General features: G+C 54.3%; 1 protein-coding gene across 2 annotated transcripts; it reads left to right on the top strand.

Annotated features, from left to right (window-relative positions):
* Positions 1–8,520: 8,520 nt before the first annotated feature.
* CD40 (CD40 molecule) lies at positions 8,521–20,198 on the top strand. Of its 2 annotated transcripts, XR_014527715.1 has the most exons (10): positions 8,521–8,609; positions 9,538–9,622; positions 12,067–12,192; positions 13,379–13,525; positions 13,997–14,090; positions 15,316–15,377; positions 17,852–17,983; positions 18,646–18,671; positions 18,807–19,038; positions 19,097–19,198. XR_014527715.1 is itself a non-coding variant. In XM_083510059.1 (9 exons), exons 1-9 carry the CDS (start codon positions 8,550–8,552, stop codon positions 18,948–18,950), a joined length of 876 nt encoding a protein of 291 aa, XP_083366185.1. In that variant the 5' UTR covers positions 8,521–8,549; the 3' UTR covers positions 18,951–20,198. The 2 variants fall into 2 exon arrangements, 1 of the variants encoding a protein (XP_083366185.1); XM_083510059.1 differs by having other exon boundaries at positions 18,807–20,198.
* The last annotated feature ends 3,037 nt before the right edge of the window (positions 20,199–23,235 follow it).

The raw sequence follows: 23,235 nt of genomic DNA, 5'->3' as shown, positions 1-23,235 counted from the left end.
TTTGTTGAACCGCGGGTGCCAGGGATGGAGGGACTTTTGGCCCAGCAAGAAAATGAGTCTCTAGATTTGATAAATGAACTTGGGGAAAAACAGATTCTGAAAGATAAAGTTTGGTTGGAAATGGGGGGTTGGATTGACCCCCCCCCAATGCAGGGATGTTTGGACTCTCAGAATCTGGCAATGGGCCGTCAGAGGTGTGGAGCTGATGGGGTTTATCTTGGAGGGAATTGGAAACATGTTTACTACCTGAAACATGTTTTAAAACACTACATGGAGCTTAGTCTGGACTATGAGAAAGGGGCTGATCTATCAAAAGGGGTCAAAAACATTATTAAGCTGGAGTTCCCACGCGTGAAAGGAAAATATGAAGAAGAACTGCGGAAGGGACATGGAAGAGATTTGATGGCCTCGGATATAAGATCACCAGGTTGAATGGGCCAGACTAAAGGGACAAAAAGGACTGACAATCCCGGGACCGGGGGGAGGGGACGCTGGAAGAAGATTGGATTGTTTTTATTCTCTTTTTTTTATATCGTCAGAAATGTTTTTATGAAAGTTGCAAAAATGTTGAAATGAAATTACTAGGCTCTTGTAAGAATGCTTAAAGAATTAGGTAAAAAGGTAGTGGTTATGAGAAGCTGGAATAAATAAGATTTAAATTTTAAGTTTTAAGGTTTAATATAAGATAAGTTGAAAATAGAGCAAGGTATTGTATTGACAGAATATTATAAATTATGGAAAGGATTTGCTGTGATAATTATCAAGCAAGATACAAGGGACGGGAGGAGGAGGAGGTCAGGGAAAGAAGGTAAAGAAAGTGGAGAATATGAAAAGGATGGTTTTATTTTTTATTTTTTATTTCTGTTATTGTCTTTTTTATATAATTTTGTTTTTTTCCCTCTGTGATTTTAAAAAAATCTTTTTTCAATAAATATCATTTTTTAAAAAAAATACCCAGCTGCCTCAACTGTTCCTCATCAGGCATGGTTTCCAGCTGCCTCAACTGTTCCTCATCAGGCATGGTTTCCAGCTGCCTCAACTGTTCCTCATCAGGCATGGTTTCCAGCTGCCTCAACTGTTCCTCATCAGGCTTGGTTTCCAACTGCCTCAACCGTTCCTCATCAGGCTTGGTTTCCGGACCCTTCATCATCCTGGTCGCCCTCCTCTGCTCACCTTCCAGCTTGTCAACATCCTTCTTCAGTTAGCCTGCACTGACTGGCAGGAGCTCTCCAGGGTTTCGGATGGGGGGGGCATTCCCAGCCCCCTCCCCCCGGAGATGCCGCCCAGGACAGAAGACCTGCATGCCAAGCCGGTGGTCCAGTCCTGCGCTATGGAGACCCCTAGCCTGTTTTGAAGGATGTGGGGATGGCCTCCCTTTGGAAATGGGGCTGCAGGAAGAAGGAGGTGAAATGAAGAGGCAGCCCGGCTGCAGGCGGAACAGCAGGTGCCTCTGAGTTCTGAAGGAGGAGCATCATCTCTGGGGAGGAGCCAGGTCCAGGTGGGGGGGTTGCCACGGTGACAAGGACCCGCCCTCCTTTGTGACATCACTTGCTTCTCCCTTAAAAGCCACCAACTGACTTGCAGGTGGCCATTGTAGGTTAGTAGTGAGGCGAGAGAAGGAGAGAGGAGTTGGTGGTGGTTGGCAGATTAGGAGAGGCGTTTAGTTGATTATTTTCTCAGTTTCTTATTTTTATTTTTATTTGATTTATTACTTTTATTTGATTCATTTTAATTATTTTACTTTTTTATTTTAACACTTTTATTTTACTTGTTATTTTATTTTGTGTTCTTTATTTTCATATTTTATATTTTACATTTTTATTTTGTGCACATTTGTGCACATTTTGTATATATTTTATATATTTTTATTTTGTGCATAGACGAGTAGTTAGGGGTAAGTATAGGGTTAGGGCGGGGGTTAGGGTTAGGGTTAGGGCTGGGTGTTGAGGTGAGAGTTAGGCTTGGGTGGGCATTTTAGATAGTTAGCTGGATACTTAGAAGAAGAAGAAGAAGAGTTTGGATTTGATATCCCGCCTTTCACTCCCTTTAAGGAGTCTCAAAGCGGCTAACATTCTCCTTTCCCTTCCTCCCCCACAACAAACACTCTGTGAGGTGAGTGGGGCTGAGAGACTTCAGAGAAGTGTGACTGGCCCAAGGTCACCCAGCAGCTGCATGTGGAGGAGCGGAGACACGAACCCGGTTTCCCAGATTACGAGACTACCGCTCTTAACCACTACACCACACTGGAGGGTGGGAATTTTTCATGAGCAAAATGTGCAGGCTGTAAGTAGCATTCCTTCCCTTTCTCTTGGTCTCCGGGGGGCGGGGGGGGGGGGAGTCCTGGGGTCCCCTGCACAGCCCTGGCTCTCTGGAAATCGACCTGGCCAGTCTTCTCCAAAGAGCTCAGCTCCTCCACACTCTGCCTTCCCCTTTTCTCTCCCCTCTCATCATTTACATTTACTAGGACATTCCTAGCCCACTTTCCTCCCAGGAGCTCCAGGTGGCCTTCATGGTTCTCCCGGCCACCAATTGTTATCTTCACAGCAGCCCTGCCAAGTAGGCTAGGCTGGCCCAAGGTCCACCAGGGAGCTTCTTGGCTGAGTGGGGATTCGAACCCGGCTCTCCCAGGTCCTCCTAGTCCAGCCCTCCAACTGCTACACCTCTGCCTGGCTCCATTTTGCATCTCTCCAGCTGCCCTTCTCCCCCTTCCTGGGGGTCTCTCTGGCTCCAAGGAAGACTCCACCGCCTTCCTCATGTTCTGCTCCTCTTCTGGGACCCCTTGAGGCTTGCAGGACCCTCCTAGGGGTCTCCTCCCTCTCAGGAAGGGCAGGGGTGTCCTAAAAAGATGAGGCAGAGAGCAGCCCGTTAACACCTGGCAATGCTTCTCTTTCCTTTGGGCTGGAGCTCTTGAACCCAGAGCACTTGGGGCCTCCCTTCTCTCTCTGCCAGCCCTTCGTGCTCTGGGCTGCCTCTTTCCAGCTCTGGTGATGCAGAGAGATGGAATTGGGCAAGACTGCCCTCCTCACACACAAACGCCCCCCAAGAATCGGGGCTGTTGGCTTCTGGGTCACTCTCTCTGCTCGTCTCTTCTAGAATCAGGTGCTGAAAGCGCCTCTTCAGAGGCTGCAACAGGGCGCCCCCCCCCAGCAAGTCCCAGAGCAGCCGGTGGCGCCAGGTGAGCAAGTGGCCCTGCTTTGGGGGACAGAGGAGGGCAGGAATGGGCCTGGGGGGCAGCTAGTCAAAAGATGCAAAGAGCTAGATGGCTGGATCCGACCCAAGCTCCATCTGGGCCAGCGTCTGGAAACCCCACCTCCCCCAGCGGCCAACCCGTTTTGTGGAGTCCAATGGAGGAAGCAGGGGGCTGGGCTGGGGGGTGGCGGCTGGGGGGCAGGTGTCAGCGGGAGGGGCACCTTCCCTGGGGAGCCACGTTCTGGGGGAAGCAGGCCGGGATTGGCCGCCAAGGCCTGGGGTGTCCCTCCCCTGTAGTAGGACTTGGAATCCAGGAGAAAACTCTTGGAATAGCCTTGCCAGGGGCTCAGGGATGGACTCACCTCTTCCCATGTCCTTCTCTTTGCAGGTCTGCTGCGGTTCCGCATCCGTGCCCCAGGGGCGAGTATTGGAGAAAACAAGAGCAGGGAGTGGATCCCTCAGATCTGCCCCCCACTGCTCGGGCTCTTTGCCCCCCACTTTGCACTCTCAGGTGGAACCGACAGCCTGACTTTTGCATTTCAGCTGCTGGAAGAAGATCAGTTGTTCCTCCTGGAGGTTATCTAGAACTGCTAGGCAGCTCGGCTCAGGGGGCTCTGAACCCTGAAGTGCTCCAAGTCCCTTACCTTGGAAAAAAAAAATATTTTAAAAACACACATTTTTGCCATTTTGACACCCCCTCAGTGATGACACCTGGGGCAGCCCGCACCCATCACACACCCCTTCCTACACCTCTGGCCTTTCAGCTGTAGGACTTTCCAGGAGTTGGGACTGTCAGTCCTCCTAAGCCGAGTGGCCAGTCGTGCCCCCCAATGGTCGCGGTTTTGCAGGCAGGAGCCCTCTGAATACCAGAAGCCGAGGTTTGCTCATACAAAGTGGATTTTCATGCCCTAACAAAACAAAACCATTTTTATAAGGTTTGGAAACTTTTGAGGAAATGCAACAGAAAGTCTGGGATGAACATATGACTGTGAAAACATCCCACAAGCAAATCAGGAAGAATGTGAGATGATGATGTTGTTTGCATTTATATCCCGGCTTTTCCTCCAAGGATCTCAAGGTGGCAGCCGTGCCTCTCCCTCTCCTGGTTTAATCCCTTCAGTAAGCCAGCCAGGGAGGCTGCGCTGAGAGGCAGCGACTGGCTCCCCAGGTCACCCAGGGAGCTCTGTGATGCCCAAGTGGGGGGATTTGAACCCTGGTCCAATGACAAACCTAGACAGTATCTTAAAAAGCAGAGACATCACCTTGCCAACAAAGGTCCGTATAGTTTAAGCTATGGTTTTTCCTGTAGAATCATAGAATCATAGAATCATAGAGTTGGAAGAGACCACAAGGGCCACCGAGTCCAACCCCCTGCCAAGCAGGAAACACCATCAGAGCACTCCTGACATATGGTTGTCAAGCCTCTGCTTAACAGTAGTGATGTATGGAAGTGAGAGCTGGACCATAAAGAAGGCTGATCGCCAAAGAATTGATGCTTTTGAATTCTGGTGCTGGAGGAGACTCTTGAGAGTCCTATGGACTACAAGAAGATCAAACCTCTCCATTCTGAAGGAAATCAGCCCTGAGTGCTCCCTGGAAGGACAGACCCTGAAGCTGAGGCTCCAAGACTTTGGCCACCTCATGAGAAGAGAAGACTCCCTGGAAAAGACCCTGATGTTGGGAAAGATGGAGGGCGCAAGGAGAAGGGGACGACAGAGGACGAGATGGTGGGACAGTGTTCTTGAAGCTACCAGCATGAGTTTGACCAAACTATGGAAGGCAGGGGAAGACAGGAGGGCCTGGCGTGCTCTGGTCCGAGGGGTCATGAAGAGGCAGACGTGACTAAATGACTAAACAACAACAACGAACCCTGCTCTCCCAGGTCCACGCTCTAACCACCACCCACCCTTCCTCTTGGAACATTTAGAGGCAAAGCACTGAGGGACGAAAGCTCCTTGTTGTGCAACTGCCCTACCAACAAAGCAGAACGAATGCTCAATAAAGGCTGGCTGGAACCTCAGCTCCATGTAAGTATCCTGCAAGCAAATCAGGTTGCATGATCAACAAGCAGGTTGTCTGGAGGGGGCGCATGAAGCCCCCTCCTCCAAGGCGAGGCCTGTCCAGAGCCCTTCGGAGCACAGGTCAGGTGCAAGAGAGAATATGCTACCTGATTCCCCCCCCCCCAACACACAAGAAGGTGTGTCCTTAACTGAAGCAAATCACTGCAGGTGCTTCCCATACGACACCCCCAAGTATAGAGTCATGCTTCTTTTTGGACACCCCCCCCCCCGCAATATTCTGCAAGGTCTGGTCCCATGAGTGAAAGTCTCCTTGGCGACCTCAATGATCTTGCAGATCTAGAAGCAGCCAGGGCAGTTCCCTCTGCCCAGGCCAATGGCTCATCTTGTCCAGAATCCTGTTCTTGCTGTGGCCAAGCAGATATTAGCAGGATTCAAGCACAAGAGCAATACCCGTCCCTCCTGTGGCTTCCAGCAACTGGTCTTCAGAAGCATTGCTGTCGCATGGACCAGTGGTACCAAATAGCATGGCAAACAGCCCTACTAGAAAAATTAACCAATAAACTGAAACTGACACGGGGACAAATAGAAGAAGATGCCTTCACCCCGGTGTGGCTCCCCTTTATCACATACACAGCCCAACAAGACAATGAAAAAATCCACCAACACCATACAAATCAATATGGTTAACCTGATCCAGAACACCCACCCACCCCACTCACACACGAAAACAAAGACCACCACAGCCAACCACAAATGAACAACTCCAACCTCTCTCACCACCAAAGAAACACAAGCAAACAGCAAAGAACCTGCACAAGCAACGCTGACACCAAACCCTACATATATTTAATAATATATCCCCACCTGACCCCACCCCCACTCATCTTCCCCCCTCCACCTCTTTCCCCCTTTTCTTCCTAATGTCTCAACAGATGAAACTGATTTGTAAAAATGTTACACGGGGGTGGGGGGGATACAAGAGAGAGACATTGCACACACTTTTGTAAATCAAGAAAATCTTTAATTCAAAAGAAGAAGAAGAAGAAGAAGAAGCATTGCTGTCTCCAGCTGCGGGGCAGAGCATTCTGGCTAGTGGCCACCGACAGCTCCTCTCCTCCTCCGTGATCTTGTTTCATCCTCTTCTTGAGCCATCCAAGTTGGTGGCCATTCCTGCCTCCTGTGGCAGGGAGTTCCACAGCTCAGCTATGTCCTGCATGAAGAAGGACCTTCATTTGCCCTGAATCTCCCAGCATTCAGCTTCACGGGATGTCCACGGGTTCTAGCGCTAGCAAAGAGGGAGAAAAACTTTCCTGTCCGCTGTTTCCATGCCAGGCAGCCCAGTCAGATGGGCAGGGTACAAATAATAAATTATTATCATTATAAATTTTGCACGTCACCTCTCACTTGCCTTTCACCTAACTAAAAATTCTCAGACTCTGCACCCTTTCTTCAACTCTGCCTCTCCAGCTGCTCCACTCAGCAACCTGGTTTCCACAACTCAAGGGAAGCCCCACACAGAGTGCATCGTGGTAGTCTAAACATTTTGTTACCAGTGTGTGAGTTACAGCACTCAGGCCCCCCTTGCCCAGGAAATCTTGTTTTGTCTGCCTTGAATCTCCTGCTGCTTGTCTCCCTCCAGTTTTCTAGATCTGCTTCTTACAAATGCCTTTGCAAACCTCCCGCTGCTTCGTTCCTTCATCTCAGGCGACCTGCCAGGAAGACGGCGCCCCGTGGCTGCTCTTCTGCCTCAGGCACCCAGGTGCCTTTGCGCAGCCCTGGGCCTCCCTCACCTCCAGCTGCCCTGGAGGCAGCTGAGCTCGCTTCCTTGCCCTGACCCAGAGGCCCCACCTGCACCAGCACCGGGCAACTGGCTGCCCTGTAGCCTGAGGCTGCCCGGAGGGGTCCACCGTGAGCCAAAGTGAAACAGAAAACCCCTCAATAGAACTCTGATCTACCTGCTTTTCTAAATTCAGATTATTTGGAGGAAGGCTAGCATCTCCCCAAGGCAGAAACGCCCTCCCCACAAGTCACTCTGGGGCTCTGGCTGGGGCTGGGGATCACAGAATCCTAGAGCTGGAAGGGTCATCAAGCCCAGGTGCCTGCAATGCTGCCATCCAGGTTTTCTCTCTGCTTGGGAAGGCTAAGCCTGTAGAAACAGCCTCTGCCAACGTGGCACTTTCCGTCTGCCCAAAGCAGCACAACCCAGAGTTGGGGGTCCAAGCCCTTTGGAGGGCATGAATTTGGGGACTGGTCCCTGCTCCCCTCAACTGCACTGGGGTGGAACAAGTTGATGTCGTATCATCTTTGAAGTCTCTCAGTCTCACTCACCTCACAGAGTGTTTCTTGTGGGGGAGGAAGGGAAAAGGAGATTGTTAGCTGCTTTGAGACTCCTTAAAAGGTAACGTTAAAGGGACCCCTGACCATGAGGTCCAGTCACGGACGACTCTGGGGTTGCGGCGCTCATCTCGCTTTATTGGCCAAGGGAGCCGGCGTACAGCTTCCGGGTCATGTGGCCAGCAGGACTAAGCTGCTTCTGGCAAACCAGAGCAGTGCACGGAAACGCCATTTACATTCCCACCAGAGCGGTACCTATTTATCTATTTGCACTTCATGCTTTTGAACTGCTAGGTTGGCAGGAGCTGGGGCCGAGCAACGGGAGCTCACCGCGTCGTGGGGATTCGAACCGCTGACCTTTTGATCAGCAAGTCCTAGGCTTTGTGGTTTAACCCACAGCGCCACCCGCATCCCTTGAGACTCCTTAGGGTAGTGATAAAATGGGATATCAAATCCAATTTCTCCTCCTCCTCATCCTCCTCCTCCTCCTCCTCCTCCTCCCGCATCTATCTCTGCAACCGCAGCAGGCGCTGCAAACTCTCCAGGGGGTTGACTCCCCCGGCAAAGGCGCCCTCCTCCTTTGTCTTCCGAGACAGACGGATGCCAACCCTGGGCGGGGGTTCCCAGGGGTCCTATAGTCCAGCCCGCTTGCAGTGCAGGCGCCGCAGCTGCAGGATCCCGGCAGCATCGTGGGCATCATTTGGGCGCAGCTGCGAATGGTCCCTAAGCGCGGCGCAAGGGGCGGCCCGATGTCCCGGGGGGGTTGACCACCGCCGAGCCGCCCCCTCCTCGGACCCGGGCGAGGCGTCCCGCGCCTCCCCCGCTCCGCTTTTCCTGGCAGGGAGATTCCGGGCGAGCTCGGCCCGGGCTGTGGTGGCCGCGGGGGCGCCGCCTCGGAGGGGCTCCGCCTCGCCGGATTGGCTGGCTGAGGACGCCCCCTCGGCTCCGTCGCCGCCCCCCGGCCCGGCCTTATAAAGGGGGCGCCGCCCGCCGGCCAGAGCAGAGATGCGGTGGCGCCTGGCCCCCTGGACGGCGGTGTGGGGCGGCTGCGCCTTCCTGGCACTGGTGAGTGGCGCTTTCGCTTTCGATTCGGGAGGGCGCCGCGCCCACCCCTGTCCTCCCTCCCAGTTAGAGACCCCCGGGCGAGGGGCGGGCGGGCAGGCGGGAGCCCATCCCGGGAAAGTCCCCCGCGCCGATCCAGCTCCAGTTCCTCTTTCGGCGCCCGGGAACCCCCCTCGTCCCGGAGCTGCTGCCTCGCCCTTTTCCGGGGGGGGGGTCCTCACTCTAGTTGTGACTTGATCGATTTCCCAAAGCGATCCCCAGCCTAGATCCCGGCAGGCTTCGCAGGTCTCCCCAACCTAGATCCCCAAAGTAAACCGGTGCGCCCTCCGCGGCCCCCTCTCGCCCCTTTGGCCACGGGGGGGGGGGGCGGATCTGGACTTCACGGCCCTCTTCTTCTCCCGGCTGGCATTCCTGCCTTGCAGAGGGCTCGACTAGATGAGCTTTGGGGGTCCCTTCCCGAACTTGACGGCCCCTTCGGGCGGAGCAGTGCCAAGCCGCGTCCTTGGGGGACGGGGAGGGTCGCCTTCCTCCTGCTCCTTCCGTCCGGCGAGGCGGGACCAAGCGCGCGAGAGAGAGCGCGACCCTGCCGGGAGCCAGGCTTTCCTTTCCCCGGTGGCTCAGCCTCCCGGCAGGTTCCCTTTGGCTCCCCTGCAGCTTGGAAGGGGGGGCGGGCTGCCCCCTTTTGGGTCTCTCTGGGCGGATGGAAACCGGACCCCAAAGGGTGGGCCAAGCGGCGGCCGGACCCCGCATCTCTCGGGGGCGCAGAGGTTTCCAAGGCAAGCGGCGCCCAGACGCGCTTTGAGGAGCGCTTTGCTCCTGGCGCCGGAGAGAAAGCCTTGCGTGGCGCTTGGATTGTGGCTTTGGGGGAGCGGGGGGGGGTGAGGATGATGAAGATGGGGCTGTGACTAACCCTCCTCCTCCTGCGGTGCAGGGCCTGGCGTTGGAGCTGCGGGGCCCGAGCTGCTCCGCCACCGAGTACCAGGAAGGGGGACGGTGCTGCCAGAAATGTGGTCCAGGTAAGAAGCTGCGCGGACGCGACTCGTGCTTTTCCTCTTGGGGCTCCTCCGACCCCCCCCCATCCTGCCCAAGAGCCTCGGGGGGCTGGGGGGGACTTCTCACGGGAGGCGGGCAAAGGGACGGTGTCAACAGCACCGTTTCTTTATCAAGTGACATGCCGCTTATGTGCTTTGTAAGGGCTTTGAAGGGGTTTGCGCTGATGAAATCTACGGGGAAAGCCGCACTGTAATTAAAGCGCACCATCGTGATTCTTTCACGGCATTAAAAACCCCTTAATTAAAAGACACAGCTAAATCAGCCAATTAAAAGGCTTTCCAATTAAAACAGTTCAAAATCAGTTGATACAGTTAAGATTAGACGTTTGAGCTGAGGGAAATGTTTATACCTATTTATTGCGTTTCTGTCCCTGTTTTCTTCAAGGGGGTCTGCTTGGTTCTCTCCCCCCCCCCACTCCGTCTCATTTAATCCTCAGAACAGCCCTGTGAGGTAGGCTAGGCTGAGAGGATTTTAACCCTGATCTCCCAGGTCCAGCGCTCTAACCACTGTGCCACACTCTCTTGAATACAAATGACTCTCTGAAAATCAAAGTTGCATCGATAGCCCACCTGGGCAGATTCCACCCCCCAATAGCACTTTTCCTCACAACCTTTGAACCACTTGGGGATCACAGAATAGGAAGGGACCCCAAGGGCCATGTCTCTGGAAATAAAACTGCCCCAGTCCAAAACCTCCCCCCCCGGCCCTCCTCCTGTCTCTGCAGCAACACACCTGGGCCATTCAGGACGAGAGGGAGGTGGGGACCCCTTTGGGCTGCTTGGGCCAGATCCTTCTGGGCAGGGTTGTCCAACTGCCAGTCATACGATGTCACTATGGCATCATAATTTACAGGTGGGTTGTCCTGCCCACCTGTCCAAACTCCTTGCAGAGCTGGAGGAAACCGCAGGAAGAATCCTGTGGAGCTTGAGGTGACATACATGGCTCCCCCCCCTGTTGATCCCCACAACAACCCTGTGAGGTAGGTTAGACTGAGAGAGAGGGGCAGTGACCCCCCCCAGGCCACCCATTGAGTTTCATGGCCGAGTGGAGATTTGAACCCTGGTCCCTTCCCAGGTCTTAGCCCAGTACTCTAACCACTGAGCCACACTGCCTCTTAAGATGCAGCAGTAAAAGGGGGGAGGCGATGAGGGAGAGAAAGAAGCTTCGTTTGCCCCTTCATTCTCTCCCCTCAACCGCTGTGTCCGCTGGGGGGGGGGGTTGTGGGAAGGATGGCCAAGCCAACCTGGGCTGCCCCTTTCAACCTCTGAGGACCGAAAGGATGAGGGCAGCTCTGGAGGGAGGAGCGGGTGCCATGGGATGGAAATGGGGCCCCCTCCTTGCACAAGGGGCGGGGGGCATGGGGGAATGCCTTGTTCCGGGAAAGGAGCCCTCAGGACCCGATTCTCCCTGGGAAAGCCCTTCCTTCTCAGTCTGAAGGCATCTCTAGGGCTGCTCAGGATTTCTCCACCCTGGAAGAGCCTGTTGCTGGATCCGGCCAAAGGCCCACCTAGTCCAGCCTCCTGCTCTCCCCGTAGTGGGGGAAACACAGGCGGGGTTTAACACAAGAGCAATTCTCCCCTCCTGTGGTTTCCAGCAACTGGGATTTCATTTTCATTTTCACTTTTAATTTGTGTATCCCCTTCCTATATTACTGTACAAGAGGCAGTTTCCAGCCTCAAAATATACAACAAAGAACACACACCTACAGTGGTGGCCTAACTCGGCCCTCCAACTGTTTTGGGACTACAATTCCCATCATCCCTGACTGCTGGTCCTGTTAGCTAGGGATGATGGGAGTTGTAGTCCCAAAACAGCTGGAGGCCCAAGTTTGGCCATAATAAGCTAATCCAATACTGTACCGTCATCATCAAGCGTAACTTTGAAATGGAAAGACTTATAGCAAATAAAATAATATTCAATAATCTATTAGAATATGACAGTACACAATACAATTAACTCTCAAAACCTCAGCAAATGGTAACAGAAATTCACTCTTAACAATTACAATAAATATTAAATGATGATCAATGAAAATAACTACAAGTTGTGGTGCATAAAATACCACAATATATGCAAAATAATGTGAAAGGATGAAATCGAGGAACAAAGACACACAACTTCTAGCACTACTTTTTCCTGTGGGAGGGAGTTCCATAGGCCAACTGCACCTCTCCTGCGTCCTGAATCTGCCAGGGAGGGGGACTTTCCAAAGCGTTTCCCCATGCCAAGCAGATGTCGCTCTGCTGCTGAGCCCTGGCCCCTTCCTGCCCGCCCACCCCAGTCCATGCCAGTCTCCACTGGAATCGCACCTGCTCCCCTCACATGCCACTCTCCGCTGGAATCGCGCCTGCCCCCCTTTCCCTGCCCGAGGGGCCAGCGCTCACTGGGTCTCCTCGTGTGTTTGCAGGCACCAAGGTGCAGGCGCTCTGCTCCGAGAGCTCAGAGACGCGGTGCGTTGCCTGCGAGGCTCAGCACTTCCAGGCCGGCTGGACCAAGGAGAAGCACTGCTCCCCACAGGCCTATTGCGACGAGAGTAAGTGGGGGTCCTCTGCGTGTGTCTCCTTCTCCCTTCACCATCGGACAGACTCTGGCCATGTGCTGCCTCCAGAGGCGGCTCTGCGCAGCCCACTATCGTATCGCGGAGTTGGAGAGCTGGAAATAAGCCCCTTTGCTTTCAGATGGGTATCCGAGTCTACAAAGCCCAGGGCACAATTTTTCATGGCCCTCTAGGGCCTCATTAGGGACACGGGTGGCGCTGTGGGTTAAACCACAGAGCCTAGAACTTGCCGGTCAGATGGTCGGCGGTTCGAATCCCTGTGACGGAGTGAGCTCCCGTTGCTCGGTCCCTGCTCCTGCCCACCTAGCAGTTTGAAAGCACATCAAAGTGCAAGTAGATAAATAGGCACCACTCCGGCGGGAAGGTAAACGGCGTTTCCGTGCGCTGCTCTGGTTCGCCAGAAGCGGCTTAGTCCTGCTGGCCACATGACCCGGAAGCTGTACGCCGGCTCCCTCGGCCAGTAAAGCGAGATGAGCGCTGCAACCCCAGAGTCGGCCACAACTGGACCTCATGGTCAGGGGTCCCTTTACCTTTAGAGCCTCATTGGCCGGAGGTGTAGAGCAAAATAAACATCAGGAGGCTTCATTTGGTCAGAATCGAGTCTATACTTCCGGAGTTAATAATAGACTCATAGACTCTATAGGAGCTGGAAGGGGTCCCATGGGTCATCTAGTCCAACCCCTGCAATGCAGGGATCACCATTAAGTATCCATGACAGATGGCTATCCGACCTCTGCTTAAAAACCCACCGCTTCCCCAAGGGAGACTGTTCCGCTGTTGAAACTTTCTGACGGCCAGAAAGTTCTTCCTGATGTTGAGTCAGAATCTCCTTCCTTGTAACTTGAAGCCATGGGTTCGATTCCTACCCTCTGAAGCGGCAGAAAACAAGCATGCTTCATCTTCCATGGGGCAGCCCTTGAGATATTGGAAGGTGGCTCTCAGGTCTCCTCTCAGCCTCCTCTTTCCCAGGCTATACACACCCAGATGCTTCAACCGCTCCTCATCAGGCTGGGTTTCCAAGGCCGTGATCTCCACCCTCCCCTCTCTCTTCCCTGCTTGTGGGCTTCCCAGGCTGCGCATCTGCTTGGCTGCTGGACTCAGATGCCACAAGGGCCCGATTCAGCTCCAAGGCTCTCCTTCTTCTTCTCTCCCCCTCCTCCAGATGCCGGTTTCCTTGTGTTCATGGAAGGGGACGCCACGCGGAACGTTGTCTGCCGCTGTCGGACTGGCACCCACTGCTCCAGCCGGGAGTGCCTGACCTGCAGGGTGAACCGAGAATGCCCAGCGGGCGAAGGCGTCCAGCGCCAAGGTGAGCCAGAAGGAGGAGGAACACGAGGGGCTGCTGGGCTGGGCTCCCTCCGTCATGTGGTGGAATTACTCACTCTGCACATGCTCACATCCCAGGGATGAATTGAGCTCATCCTTTCTATGAACAGATGCAGAGGGAAGCCCCACATCCTCTCCCATGGTATCCTATGGGTCCCATGGATGCTTTTGTTGCATTTCCTGGGGTTGGACTCGATGACCTTGGGGGGTCCCTTCCACCTCTGCTATTCTCGGCTGGGGATTGTGGGGTGTGCAGAAGTCGGCTGGACTTTCCCTGGTGGTGGGATTTCTCCCCACACCCAGACATCCCTGGAGGGGCATTGCTGCAGGAGCTGCATGGACCCCCCAGGCCCCCACCCTGCAGATATGAGGGCTGCTGGAGCCTGTGGCCCCAGCCCCACACAGGATGCCTCAGGACCCTGGCGTGTGACGCTGCCTCCCGTCTTCCTTCCAGCCAATCACCTGAATGACACGGTCTGCGCAGCCTGCCCTCCTGGCTCCTTCTCCAACATCTCTTCTTCCACCGCTCGATGCCAACCCTGGAGCAGGTGAGATGAGCGGGGGCAGGGGCGGTCGACCTGGAGGCAGTTGGAGGATGGATGGTGGCTAACAGATTGAGGTTGAATCCTGACAAGGCAGAAGTACTGTTTTTGGGGGACAGGGGGCGGGCAGGTGTGGGGAACTTTCTGGTCCTGAATGGGGTAACTGGGAGTCATTTTGGACTCACAGCTGTCCATGGAGGCACAGGTCAATTCTGTGTCCAGGGCGGCTGTCTCCCAGCTCCACCTGGTACACAGGATGAGACCCTACCTGCCTGCAGACTGTCTGACCAGAGTGGTGCATGCTCTGGTTTTCTCCCGCTTGGACTACTGCAATGCGCTCTACGTGGGGCTACCTTTGAAGGTGACCCGGAAACTGCAATTAATCCAGAATGCGGCAGCTAGACTGGGGGCGGCTGCCGAGACCACATAACACTGGTCCTGAGAGATCTGTATTGGCTCCCAGTACGTTTCCGAGCACAATTCAAAGTGTTGGTGCTGACCTTTAAAGCCCTAAACGGCCTCAAAGGCCCAGTATCCCTGAAGGAGCATCTCCACTCCCATTGTCCAGCCCGGACACTGAGGTCCAGCGCCGAGGGCCTTCTGGCGGTTCCCTCACTGTGAGAAGCAAAGCTACAGGGAACCAGGCAGACGGCCTTCTCAGTGGTGGCACCCACCCTTTGGAATGCCCTCCCTTCAGATGTGAAGGAAATAAGCAGATATCTTATCTTTGAAAGACATCTGAAGGCAGCCCTGTTTAGGGAAGTTTTTAATATTTAATGCTGTATTGTTTCTAACACTTGATTGGAAGCCGCCCAGAGTGGCTGGGGAAACAGTCAGATGGGTGGGATATAAATAATAAATTATTATTATTATTATTATTATTATTATTATTATTACGCTGGCACATTGCAGTTGGGCAGTAGACGCTGGCAGACTCTGCGTGACCGGGTCTTGCTGGGAAAGGAAGTTGCCTGCATGGCTAACCGTGCGGTTCATGCAAATGTGAGCAGCTGAGCCCAGGTGCCAGTTTAAGAAAAGCAGCTCTGCGGGATTTGGAGTCAAGCTGCTTATCTGCATCTCGGGGGGGAGGGGGGAGGCCTCCACGTGCCGCTGCTTCTCTCTTCCAAACCAAAACGGGGGCTTGCGCCTGCTTGCGCGCCTGCCAGGGCTTCGCTTGTGAAATGCTCATGTGGTGCAAGCCCTTCTTAAGCGTCTGCCTCTGTCTCCGCAGCTGCGAGGACGGGAAGATGGTGCGGCTGGCAAACGGGACCCACAGTTCAGATGTGGTTTGCGGTGAGTGAGCTCCCAGCCAGAGGTGTGGGCTTGGCAGGGGCTGCCAGAAGGGCTGGTGCCTTGGGCACGTGGAGGGCGACTTTCTCTTCAGCTTGGAAGGTACCGTGTCCAGGTTTGGATATAGGCAAACTGGGTGGGTCTTGAAACCAAGCCTGATGAGGAACGGTTGAAGGAGCTGAGTATAGGGAGATAAACTTTATTCGCATTAGCCAACAGCCATGGCAACATAAAACAAGCAATATGTACAAATAGCAATGTGTAAAAAGGGCACTCAAATGACCAAGATTATCGTTCAGATAGTGGCCCTTAATCTCATTGCACCCTTGATAAACCTAGCAACCTTTGCTGTTGTCTGATCATTTTGATCTGATAAAATAAAGAACAATGTGGCCTCAGATGGATGGCCTGGGATGGTAAGTGTGGAGCTGGGTACTGTATTTTTCGCCCTATAGGACGCACCGTCCCATAAGGCACACCTAGTTTTTTTTGGGGGGGGGGAAAGGGGGAAAATTTATTTCCCCCCAGAGCTCAGCGCGCCCAGCCTTCGGCATGCAGGCAACTCTCCGCAAGCCGTGGGAGCCCGTGGGAGCTTGCGGAGATCTGCGCGAAACCTGGAGAGCGAGAGGGGTTGGTGCACAGCGAAAACCTGCGTTCGCCCCATAGGACGCACACACATTTCCCCTTCATTTTTGGAGGAGAAAAAGTGCGTCCTATGGGGCGAAAAATATGGTATGTTCAGCCTGGAAAAGAAGAGACTCGGAGGAGATGTGAGAGCCGTCGTCAAATATCTCCAGGGCTGCCCCATGGAAGAGGGAGCAGGCTTGTTTTCTCCTGCCCTGGAGGGTGTGACTTCAAATTCCAAGAAAGGAGGATTCCAGCTGAACATCAGGCAGAACTTTCTGATCACAAGAGCTCTTGGACAGTGGGGTGGTCTCCCCTGCGAGGTGGTGGGCTCTCCTTCCTCAGAGGTTTTTGAGCAGAGGTTGGAGGGCCGCCTGCCAAGGATTCTTCAGCTGCCATTCCTGTATTGCAGCTGGGGTTGGGCTGGATGACCCTTAGGGTCCCTTCCAGCTCTCCAAGTCCATGAAGGGCGGGTTGTGCTGGGGAAACACCTTCTCCTTTTGTCAGCTGTGATATGGGGGGGGGGCAGGAACACTCTTGCCTGGCTTCCAGTCCTTATCCAGAACGGCATGGAGGTGGCAGGGAAGGACTGCTGGCAGGGCCTGCTCCGTGCAGCCCCCTCGGAACGGAGAAGCTGTGTCCGGCTGTTCTTGTGTTTTGCGGCTGTGCTGAACAAGGAGGCCAAAAAAATTAGCCCAGAAAGTGTAGAAGTGAAGCTGGCAGATGTTTGGAACAGGGGAGGGGGGCTTCATCCTGCTCAATTGCGGCTGAGCATCAAAGAGGCTTCTTCCTATGCTTTCACTGGCTCTTACGGTGTTTGTTTACTGCATTCGTATCCCCCCTTCCAATTAAATCCCCACATCAACCCTTTGAGGGAGGTTAGCCTGAGAGGCAGGGGCTGTCCCCCCCCCAAGGCCACTCAGTGAGCTTCCGGGCCAAGTGTCAGGATTTGACCCCTGGTCTCCCAGGTTCTGGCCTGATGCTCTAACCACTGCACCACACTCTCCTTATCCTTTCTTCCATTTCTGTTCTTGCCTCCCCAAGGGGCCCAGGGGCCAGTCCAGCCCACCTCACAGGGTTGTTGTCAGAATTCAACGGGGAGAGGGAGACCCACGCACAGCCCCCTTGAAAGGTGGCCGATAGATGTCAGAAAGAAAGAAATAGAAATGAGAGACCTGCTCACAGGGTCCGGCTGCATCAGCTGAGACGGATCCTGTGAGTCAGGATTTGCTGGTGCTTCAGGGATCTCCCAGTGAGCCTGGGGCATCAAGGGGGCAGGATCTGCCCCATCCTGCCCCTCCCAGGGCTCCGCAAATCTCCCTCTGCAGGCTGCGCAGTGGCCTCCCATTAAAAACGCGACGCTGATCCGGACCAGCCGCTTTATTTTTAACTCCGCCGCGTTCTAAAAATAAGGTGTTTTTCCTTCGAGAAAAAAGCCACCCTTCACAATAACTCTTTAAATGGCTGCCTTTAAGAAACCTTTAGCGAAAGCTAAATTTGTTTTGGTTTAACTCTGCTTGACGCCTTGCTGATCGCCCAGCGCCTAATTGTCTTCCTTCGCAGTCGGGCACAAAGAGGAGGTCAGTGCAGAAGACCCAGACGGATTTAAGGGCTGTTTGTTCCATGGCTGCGCCCACTGAGGACATCCAAGCTGGGGGCAGCGAGGGGGGGGGAAGTGGGGGTGGAGAGGGGTTGGTCCCAGAGGATTCCTGCGCTGGGGGGGATTGCAGGGGGTTGGTCTAGATGGCCCTTGGGGGTCCCTTCCAAAGCTGTGATTCTGCCCGCAGGGGTGTTCCCAGGTTGCCCTGGCGCTGGGGGGTTTCATGTGGCTCCTTTCTTGCACCCTCCCACAGGTGTCCTGCCCACACAGCCCCCCCAGGAAGAAGCCGGAAGGACCCATGTGCTGCTGGTGGTTCCCCTGCTGGCCATCCTTGGGCTGCTGGCGGGAGCCCTGTTCCTCCTCCGCCGCCATCGGAGGCGCCAGGGTGAGTCACTGGACGGGGGGCTGGTGCTTGGGAGGAAGTCTGAAGGGGGGGTCCCTGGGGGGCAGGGCCGGATTGAGGTTGGATGCGGCCCTCAGCTCCTGAAGTTAATGGGGCCCTTTCTATGTCCAGCTGTCCTTTGTCCACAACAAATGGTCACTGTTTTTTGCGTTGAATAGATGCTAGATGGTCATTTATGGACCTCAGAGGTATCTCAAGCCATTTGCACATCACAAAGTATGCATTGCATCAAAGTAAATGTTGAACTGAAATACAATTAAGAACCCGGGATATTTGAGGGAGCGGGCTAGCAGGCGGGGCCCATGACTTACAGCATAGTTACATCAACTGTTAAGAACAGTTTCAGGTTAAGAATCCGGAACGAATTAAGTTCGTAACTAGAGGTCCCACTGTAAAATAAAACCTACACAGAGCAACAGTGTTTTGTGTTGTGTTGTGTAGGTCTGCCTGCCTCTCAGGGTCCCCTAGCAGCAGGATCCCGTAGCAGAAAGTTGGGTGCTTTCGTTTCCCACTCTTTGGGGTGAACTCCCTTCTCCCAGGTGCCTGTCGCTGCCCTTCCCCTGAGGGTTGTAGTGTGCCCCCCCCTCACAACCAGCCAGGGGTCTCCCTATCCAGCCTTGACTCTTTCCCTTTCTCCTGCCTAGATCTCTGGAAGCCTCCCCTGAATCAGGTGAGTGAGCAAAAGGGCCTTTGGGGAGGGGGCTTCTGCTGCTGTTGGCAGCAGGCGGGAGGCCCCGGTCCCAGATGCTGCTGCATGTCCCTGCCTGCTGAACCTGCCCCCCTCTCCCTGCCTCTCTCTTCGCAGCCAGAGGCCCCCGTGGCCCAGGAGAGGCCGCAACCGGAGGAGGTAGAGGACCCTGCCTTTCCCGTTCAGGAGACGCTGCTTGGGGGCCAGCCTGTGTCCCAGGAAGATGGCAAGGAGAGCCGCCTCGCCGAGCAGGAGACCTGAGCCCCCTGCCTCTGTCGTCTCTGCCCCCCACCGCCGGCTGGCTCTGGATGCTTCCCTGCAGAACCTCCTCCTCCTCCTGCAGGGCTTTGTCCTGGACCCCCTTCAAAATCAGGGTGGGTGGGGCTTGCCCCGGTGGGGGTGGAGAGGGCCTGCCCGCCAGAAAGTGGGAGGGGTGAGGTGGCATCTCAGGGGGTTGGACTAGATGACCCTCAGGGACCCGCCTTCCAGCTGTGATTCTAGGGCAGCAAAGGCACCTTCTGCCCTTGGCCTGCTTCTGCTGCAGCTGCCACCTTGGCAGCAACCCTGCAGACCTGGTGGGGAGCAAAAGGGCACCTTGGAGCTGAACCTCTAACCATCGAGGGGCTTCTGTGCAGCAGTCAGGTAAACTCCCGGGTTGGGGGGACAGCTGTGTGTTCCCCGCCAGCCAGGAATTATTCCTCGTTCCCCAAGAGTTGCCCCCTTTTCTCCTGCTCAGCAGTGGAAGGGACTCTCCTTCCCTGGAGGGTTTTCAGCAGAGGCTGGATGCCACCTGCCAGGGATGCTTTTGCCAAGATTCCTGCATTGCAAGAGGGCTGGACTGGATGACCTTTGGGGATCCCTCCCAGAGAGACTGGCAAAGACAGAAGCTTCAATGGGCTTTGCCCTCTCTTAGGTGGGGGAGCGACCTGAGCCTTGCAGAATGGCCTTCTCCAGCAGAGGTGGGCAGGGAAGGGGAAGCAGCCCCAAAGATACGGGGTGTGGGGTATATTGGGTTCACAGCCCTCTGCCTCTCTGGAGCTCCTGGAGCCACGCTCTGGGCTGGTTGTCCTGGGCGGCAAAGCTGTCACTTTAAACGGAGAGTGTAAATTCATGGTTTTTATAGGAACCCTTTTTTATAAACCATTTTTAATAGGACCGTGTTGCGGGTGTTTGCTGTTCTCTTCCGGCCACAGAGAGTTGGGGATAATAACTTGCTTGTACAATTCCTCCATCTTCTCTTCCCTGCAAAAAAACATTTTATTGTTTTCACTGATTTAAATCAGAAGCAACAATCCATATTCCGCAAGCCCGCCCCAATTTCTGTATCTGCCATGTCGGTCTACGTGGGTCGAGCCACCTCCGTCCTGCAAGGGAAGGAATGCCTTTCTTCTTATACTGTATTTTATGCTGCTTCTACAATTAAGTGTTTTATATTTGTTGTTAGCTGCCCTGAGCCTGGTTTTCTGAACCGGGAAGGGCAGGGTATATATAAAAATGTATTTATTATTATTTGCTTGTTTCATCCCGGAAACTGAATGCGTCTTTTGTGCACACACACACACCTGACTTGCCTTGTGTGGGGGTCTTCAGTTTGGGGTCTGTGGCAGAATCTCTGCCATACCCCCAGTGCCACCTTCTCCTGCCTGGGGGTGGGGGGTGGGCGAAGCTGGAGGCTGTGGGTTCCTGCCTGGTCAAGAGAGCCATGCCAGGAGAGGCCAGACGCCTCTTGCATCAGAATGCCTCATCATAGAATTGGAAGGGACCCCAAGGGACACCTAGCCCAACCCGCTGCAAGCCCACTAACAGGGCATCAGTGATGTGGCGTGGGTTGCCAGTGCCTGGGGCAAGGCAAATGTGCTTGGCACTGCCTGCCGATAGGCTGGAATGAAGGGGCAATAGCCTGGCGACCTACTTGAGTGGCACCCGCGAGCGTTGAGCAGGGTGGGGGATTGGTTGGGAGTATCTTTCTAACGTCCTGCAGAGGGCACCCTGGCAACCGGCCGTCACCCAAATCTGCTCCTTGGTCTGCCCATGTGAAGACTGGGATATTTTCTGTATGAGGGGAAGGGTCCACTCTTTTTTATTGCTACTTACTTTTTTTCCCTTTAGAAATTTTGTGCCCCTAAGAGTTTTGCACCCAGGGCAGCTGTCCCTGTGGCTTTGCCCCTGCTATGCCACCGCAGGGCATGGGAGCAACTGCCCTCCTTCCTGCTGTTGCCCCAGTAGCTGGTGATTTAGCCTTGAGCCTGGTCCATCCCTGGCAGGAGGATCATTCTCCCTGACTCTCCCCAAGGCCCTCCAGAGGGTTGCTGCTTGCCCTGGGTCTGGTGCTGTCAGGTGAGCTGTAACCTGCCTGCCTGCTGGGGCAACGGACAGGAGGGAGAAGCAACCTTTTGAACAGACTGGAAGGTGGGGGAATCCATGGCTTGGACTAGATGACTCTTCCAATTCTACGATTCTCGATTCATTGGAGGTTTTTAAAGGTTGGGTGGCCACCTGTCAGGGAAACTTATTCCTGCAATGCAGGAGGTTGGACTAGATGACCTCTGGGGATCCCATCCAACAGTGCAATTCTGTGGGGTGTTCTTTTCCCCTGTATTTACTTTCTGGACTTCTTCCATTATGAATTACCTGTGTGTGTTGATAAATCTGGATTTTATTATTATTTTGATTTATATAAGTAGCTCTGATCTTTGGGGGTTCTGGCTAACTTTCCCTCCCTGCCTACTTCATGCCTTACCCTCAAGGTGGAAGTTCCTGCCAGGGCACTTCAAACTCCTGCCTGGGGGCAGTTTGGAGGCGGGACTAAGACCAGTGTAGTGGAAGAAGGAAAGATCACCCGTGTCAAAGCAATGATTCTTCAACATCAACTTGGTTGGACTGGTCATGTTTGCAGATGCCTCATCTTCCAAAGCAACTCCTCTATTCCAAACTTAAAAATGGGAAGCATAATGCTGGTGGTCAACAAAAGAGGTTGAAAGACTCTCTCAAGGCAAATCTTTAAAAATGTAGTATAAACACTGACAACTGGTAAACACTGGCCTGCGAGCGCTCCAGTTGGAGAACAGCCTTGACCAAAGGTGTCCTGGGCTTTGAAGACACTCAAACTCAGGATGCAAGGGAGAAACATGCTAAGATGAAAGCATGCTTGGCAAACCCTCACCGTGATCAACTCCCACCCAGAAACCAATGTCCTCACTGTGGAAGGACGTGTGGATCCAGAACTGGCCTCCACAGACTCATTGTTAAAACTGTGTTCGTAGAAGACCATTTTACTCGGCTACGAGGGATCACCAAAAAAGGAGGAGGAGGCTGAGGGAGCTGGCAGAGGCATAACAGGGAAGGCCATTGAGAGAGGGCGGATCAGGGCTTCTGTGGTTGGGGAGCAGGAGTCTTGAGGATCAGACTGAGCGGCCTGCCGGGCTGGATTGGGTCCTCCGCTCCTGCTATGCAGCGTGCCCAGGCATGTCTGTGGTTTGAGAAAACAGTACCAAATGGGCCATTCGAAAGGGAGCAGGGAGGTCACCGGCTGCTCTGGTTGCGAGCTGGGAATCCCCACCTGCTGGGTGGTCCACGAGGCTCAGTTTAGATCAGCTGCTTTGCATGCAGAAGGTCACGGGTTTATCCCCAACATTTCCAAGTAGGGGCTGGGAAAGACCCCCCCCAATTTGCACTCAATGAATTTCTCTAAACCCTGCGCTGAACCCGGTTCCCCCAAAGGCCTCTTCCTCAGTTTCCCCATAAGCCGGCCTTTCCCCAACGTGGCGCCCTCCAAGCGTCTGGGTTGGTGCTGGTGGGAGTTCTGGTCCCAAACCATCGCAGGGCGCCAGCTTGGAGACTGGCGGCTTTACAACCCCCCCCCCCCAGCAGCCGGTCTTGCTTGGTTCCTTCAGGGTGTTTTTGTGCCAAAAAGAATCACAGCACTTGACACAAACAGAAACTACAGAAACACAGATCAAGAAGTTCCAGCCAGTCATAAGAGGAGAATGGAGGCCCGGCTGGATGTGGCGCTGAGGGAGTGAATGCAAGCCAGGGGCACATTTTAAAAAATGCAAAGTGAGGTGGTCTGAGGGGGGGGCAGTGAGGGAGAGTTTGCCCCTTTGCCCGGCCACACTGCGGCTTGGCCCCATGAAAATCCCCTCCTCCTGAAATCCTGCCATGGGGGGGGGGAGAGAGAGAGGATGCCCCTCATTTACTTGCATTTCCTGCCTTTCTTCCAAGGAGCGCACGGTGGTGTACATAGTTGTCCTCCCTATTTTATCCTTACAACAACCCTGTGAGGCAGCTTAGGCTGAGGGGCAGTGACTGGCCCAAGGTCACCCAGGGAGCTTCAAGGCCAAGTGGGGATTCGAACCCAGATCTCCCAAGCCCTGTCTAGCTCTCCTTGCCGATCATCCAGCCCCCAGTCACGGGGCTGCCCTACCTTGAAGGGCTGTTGTGTGCTATGTGCTTTGCACAACCTCAAGAAGCAAAACCTCCACTGGTTCCGTGCTCCTTGCAGGAAGATCTCCTGGTGGGCTTGGCTGGGTGGGCGGGCAGGCAAGAG

This window comes from Podarcis liolepis (genome assembly GCF_965112155.1).
Source record: "Podarcis liolepis genome assembly, chromosome: 6".
Taxonomy (NCBI): domain Eukaryota; kingdom Metazoa; phylum Chordata; class Lepidosauria; order Squamata; family Lacertidae; genus Podarcis; species Podarcis liolepis.
The sequence above is the reverse complement of the archived record's forward strand: the minus strand, read 5'-3'. Positions and strand labels throughout refer to the sequence as shown.

What these genes read in the sequence shown, in the direction of transcription:
- CD40 (XM_083510059.1), top strand. Translation starts at nt 8,550, where the DNA reads ATGCGGTGGCGCCTGGCCCCCTGGACGGCGGTGTGGGGCGGCTGCGCC. An exon ending in ACAGGCCTATTGCGACGAGA is followed by an intron (nt 12,193 to 13,378) that starts GTAAGTGGGGGT and finishes CCCCTCCTCCAG; the next exon opens with ATGCCGGTTTCCTTGTGTTC. An exon ending in CGATGCCAACCCTGGAGCAG is followed by an intron (nt 14,091 to 15,315) that starts GTGAGATGAGCG and finishes CTGTCTCCGCAG; the next exon opens with CTGCGAGGACGGGAAGATGG.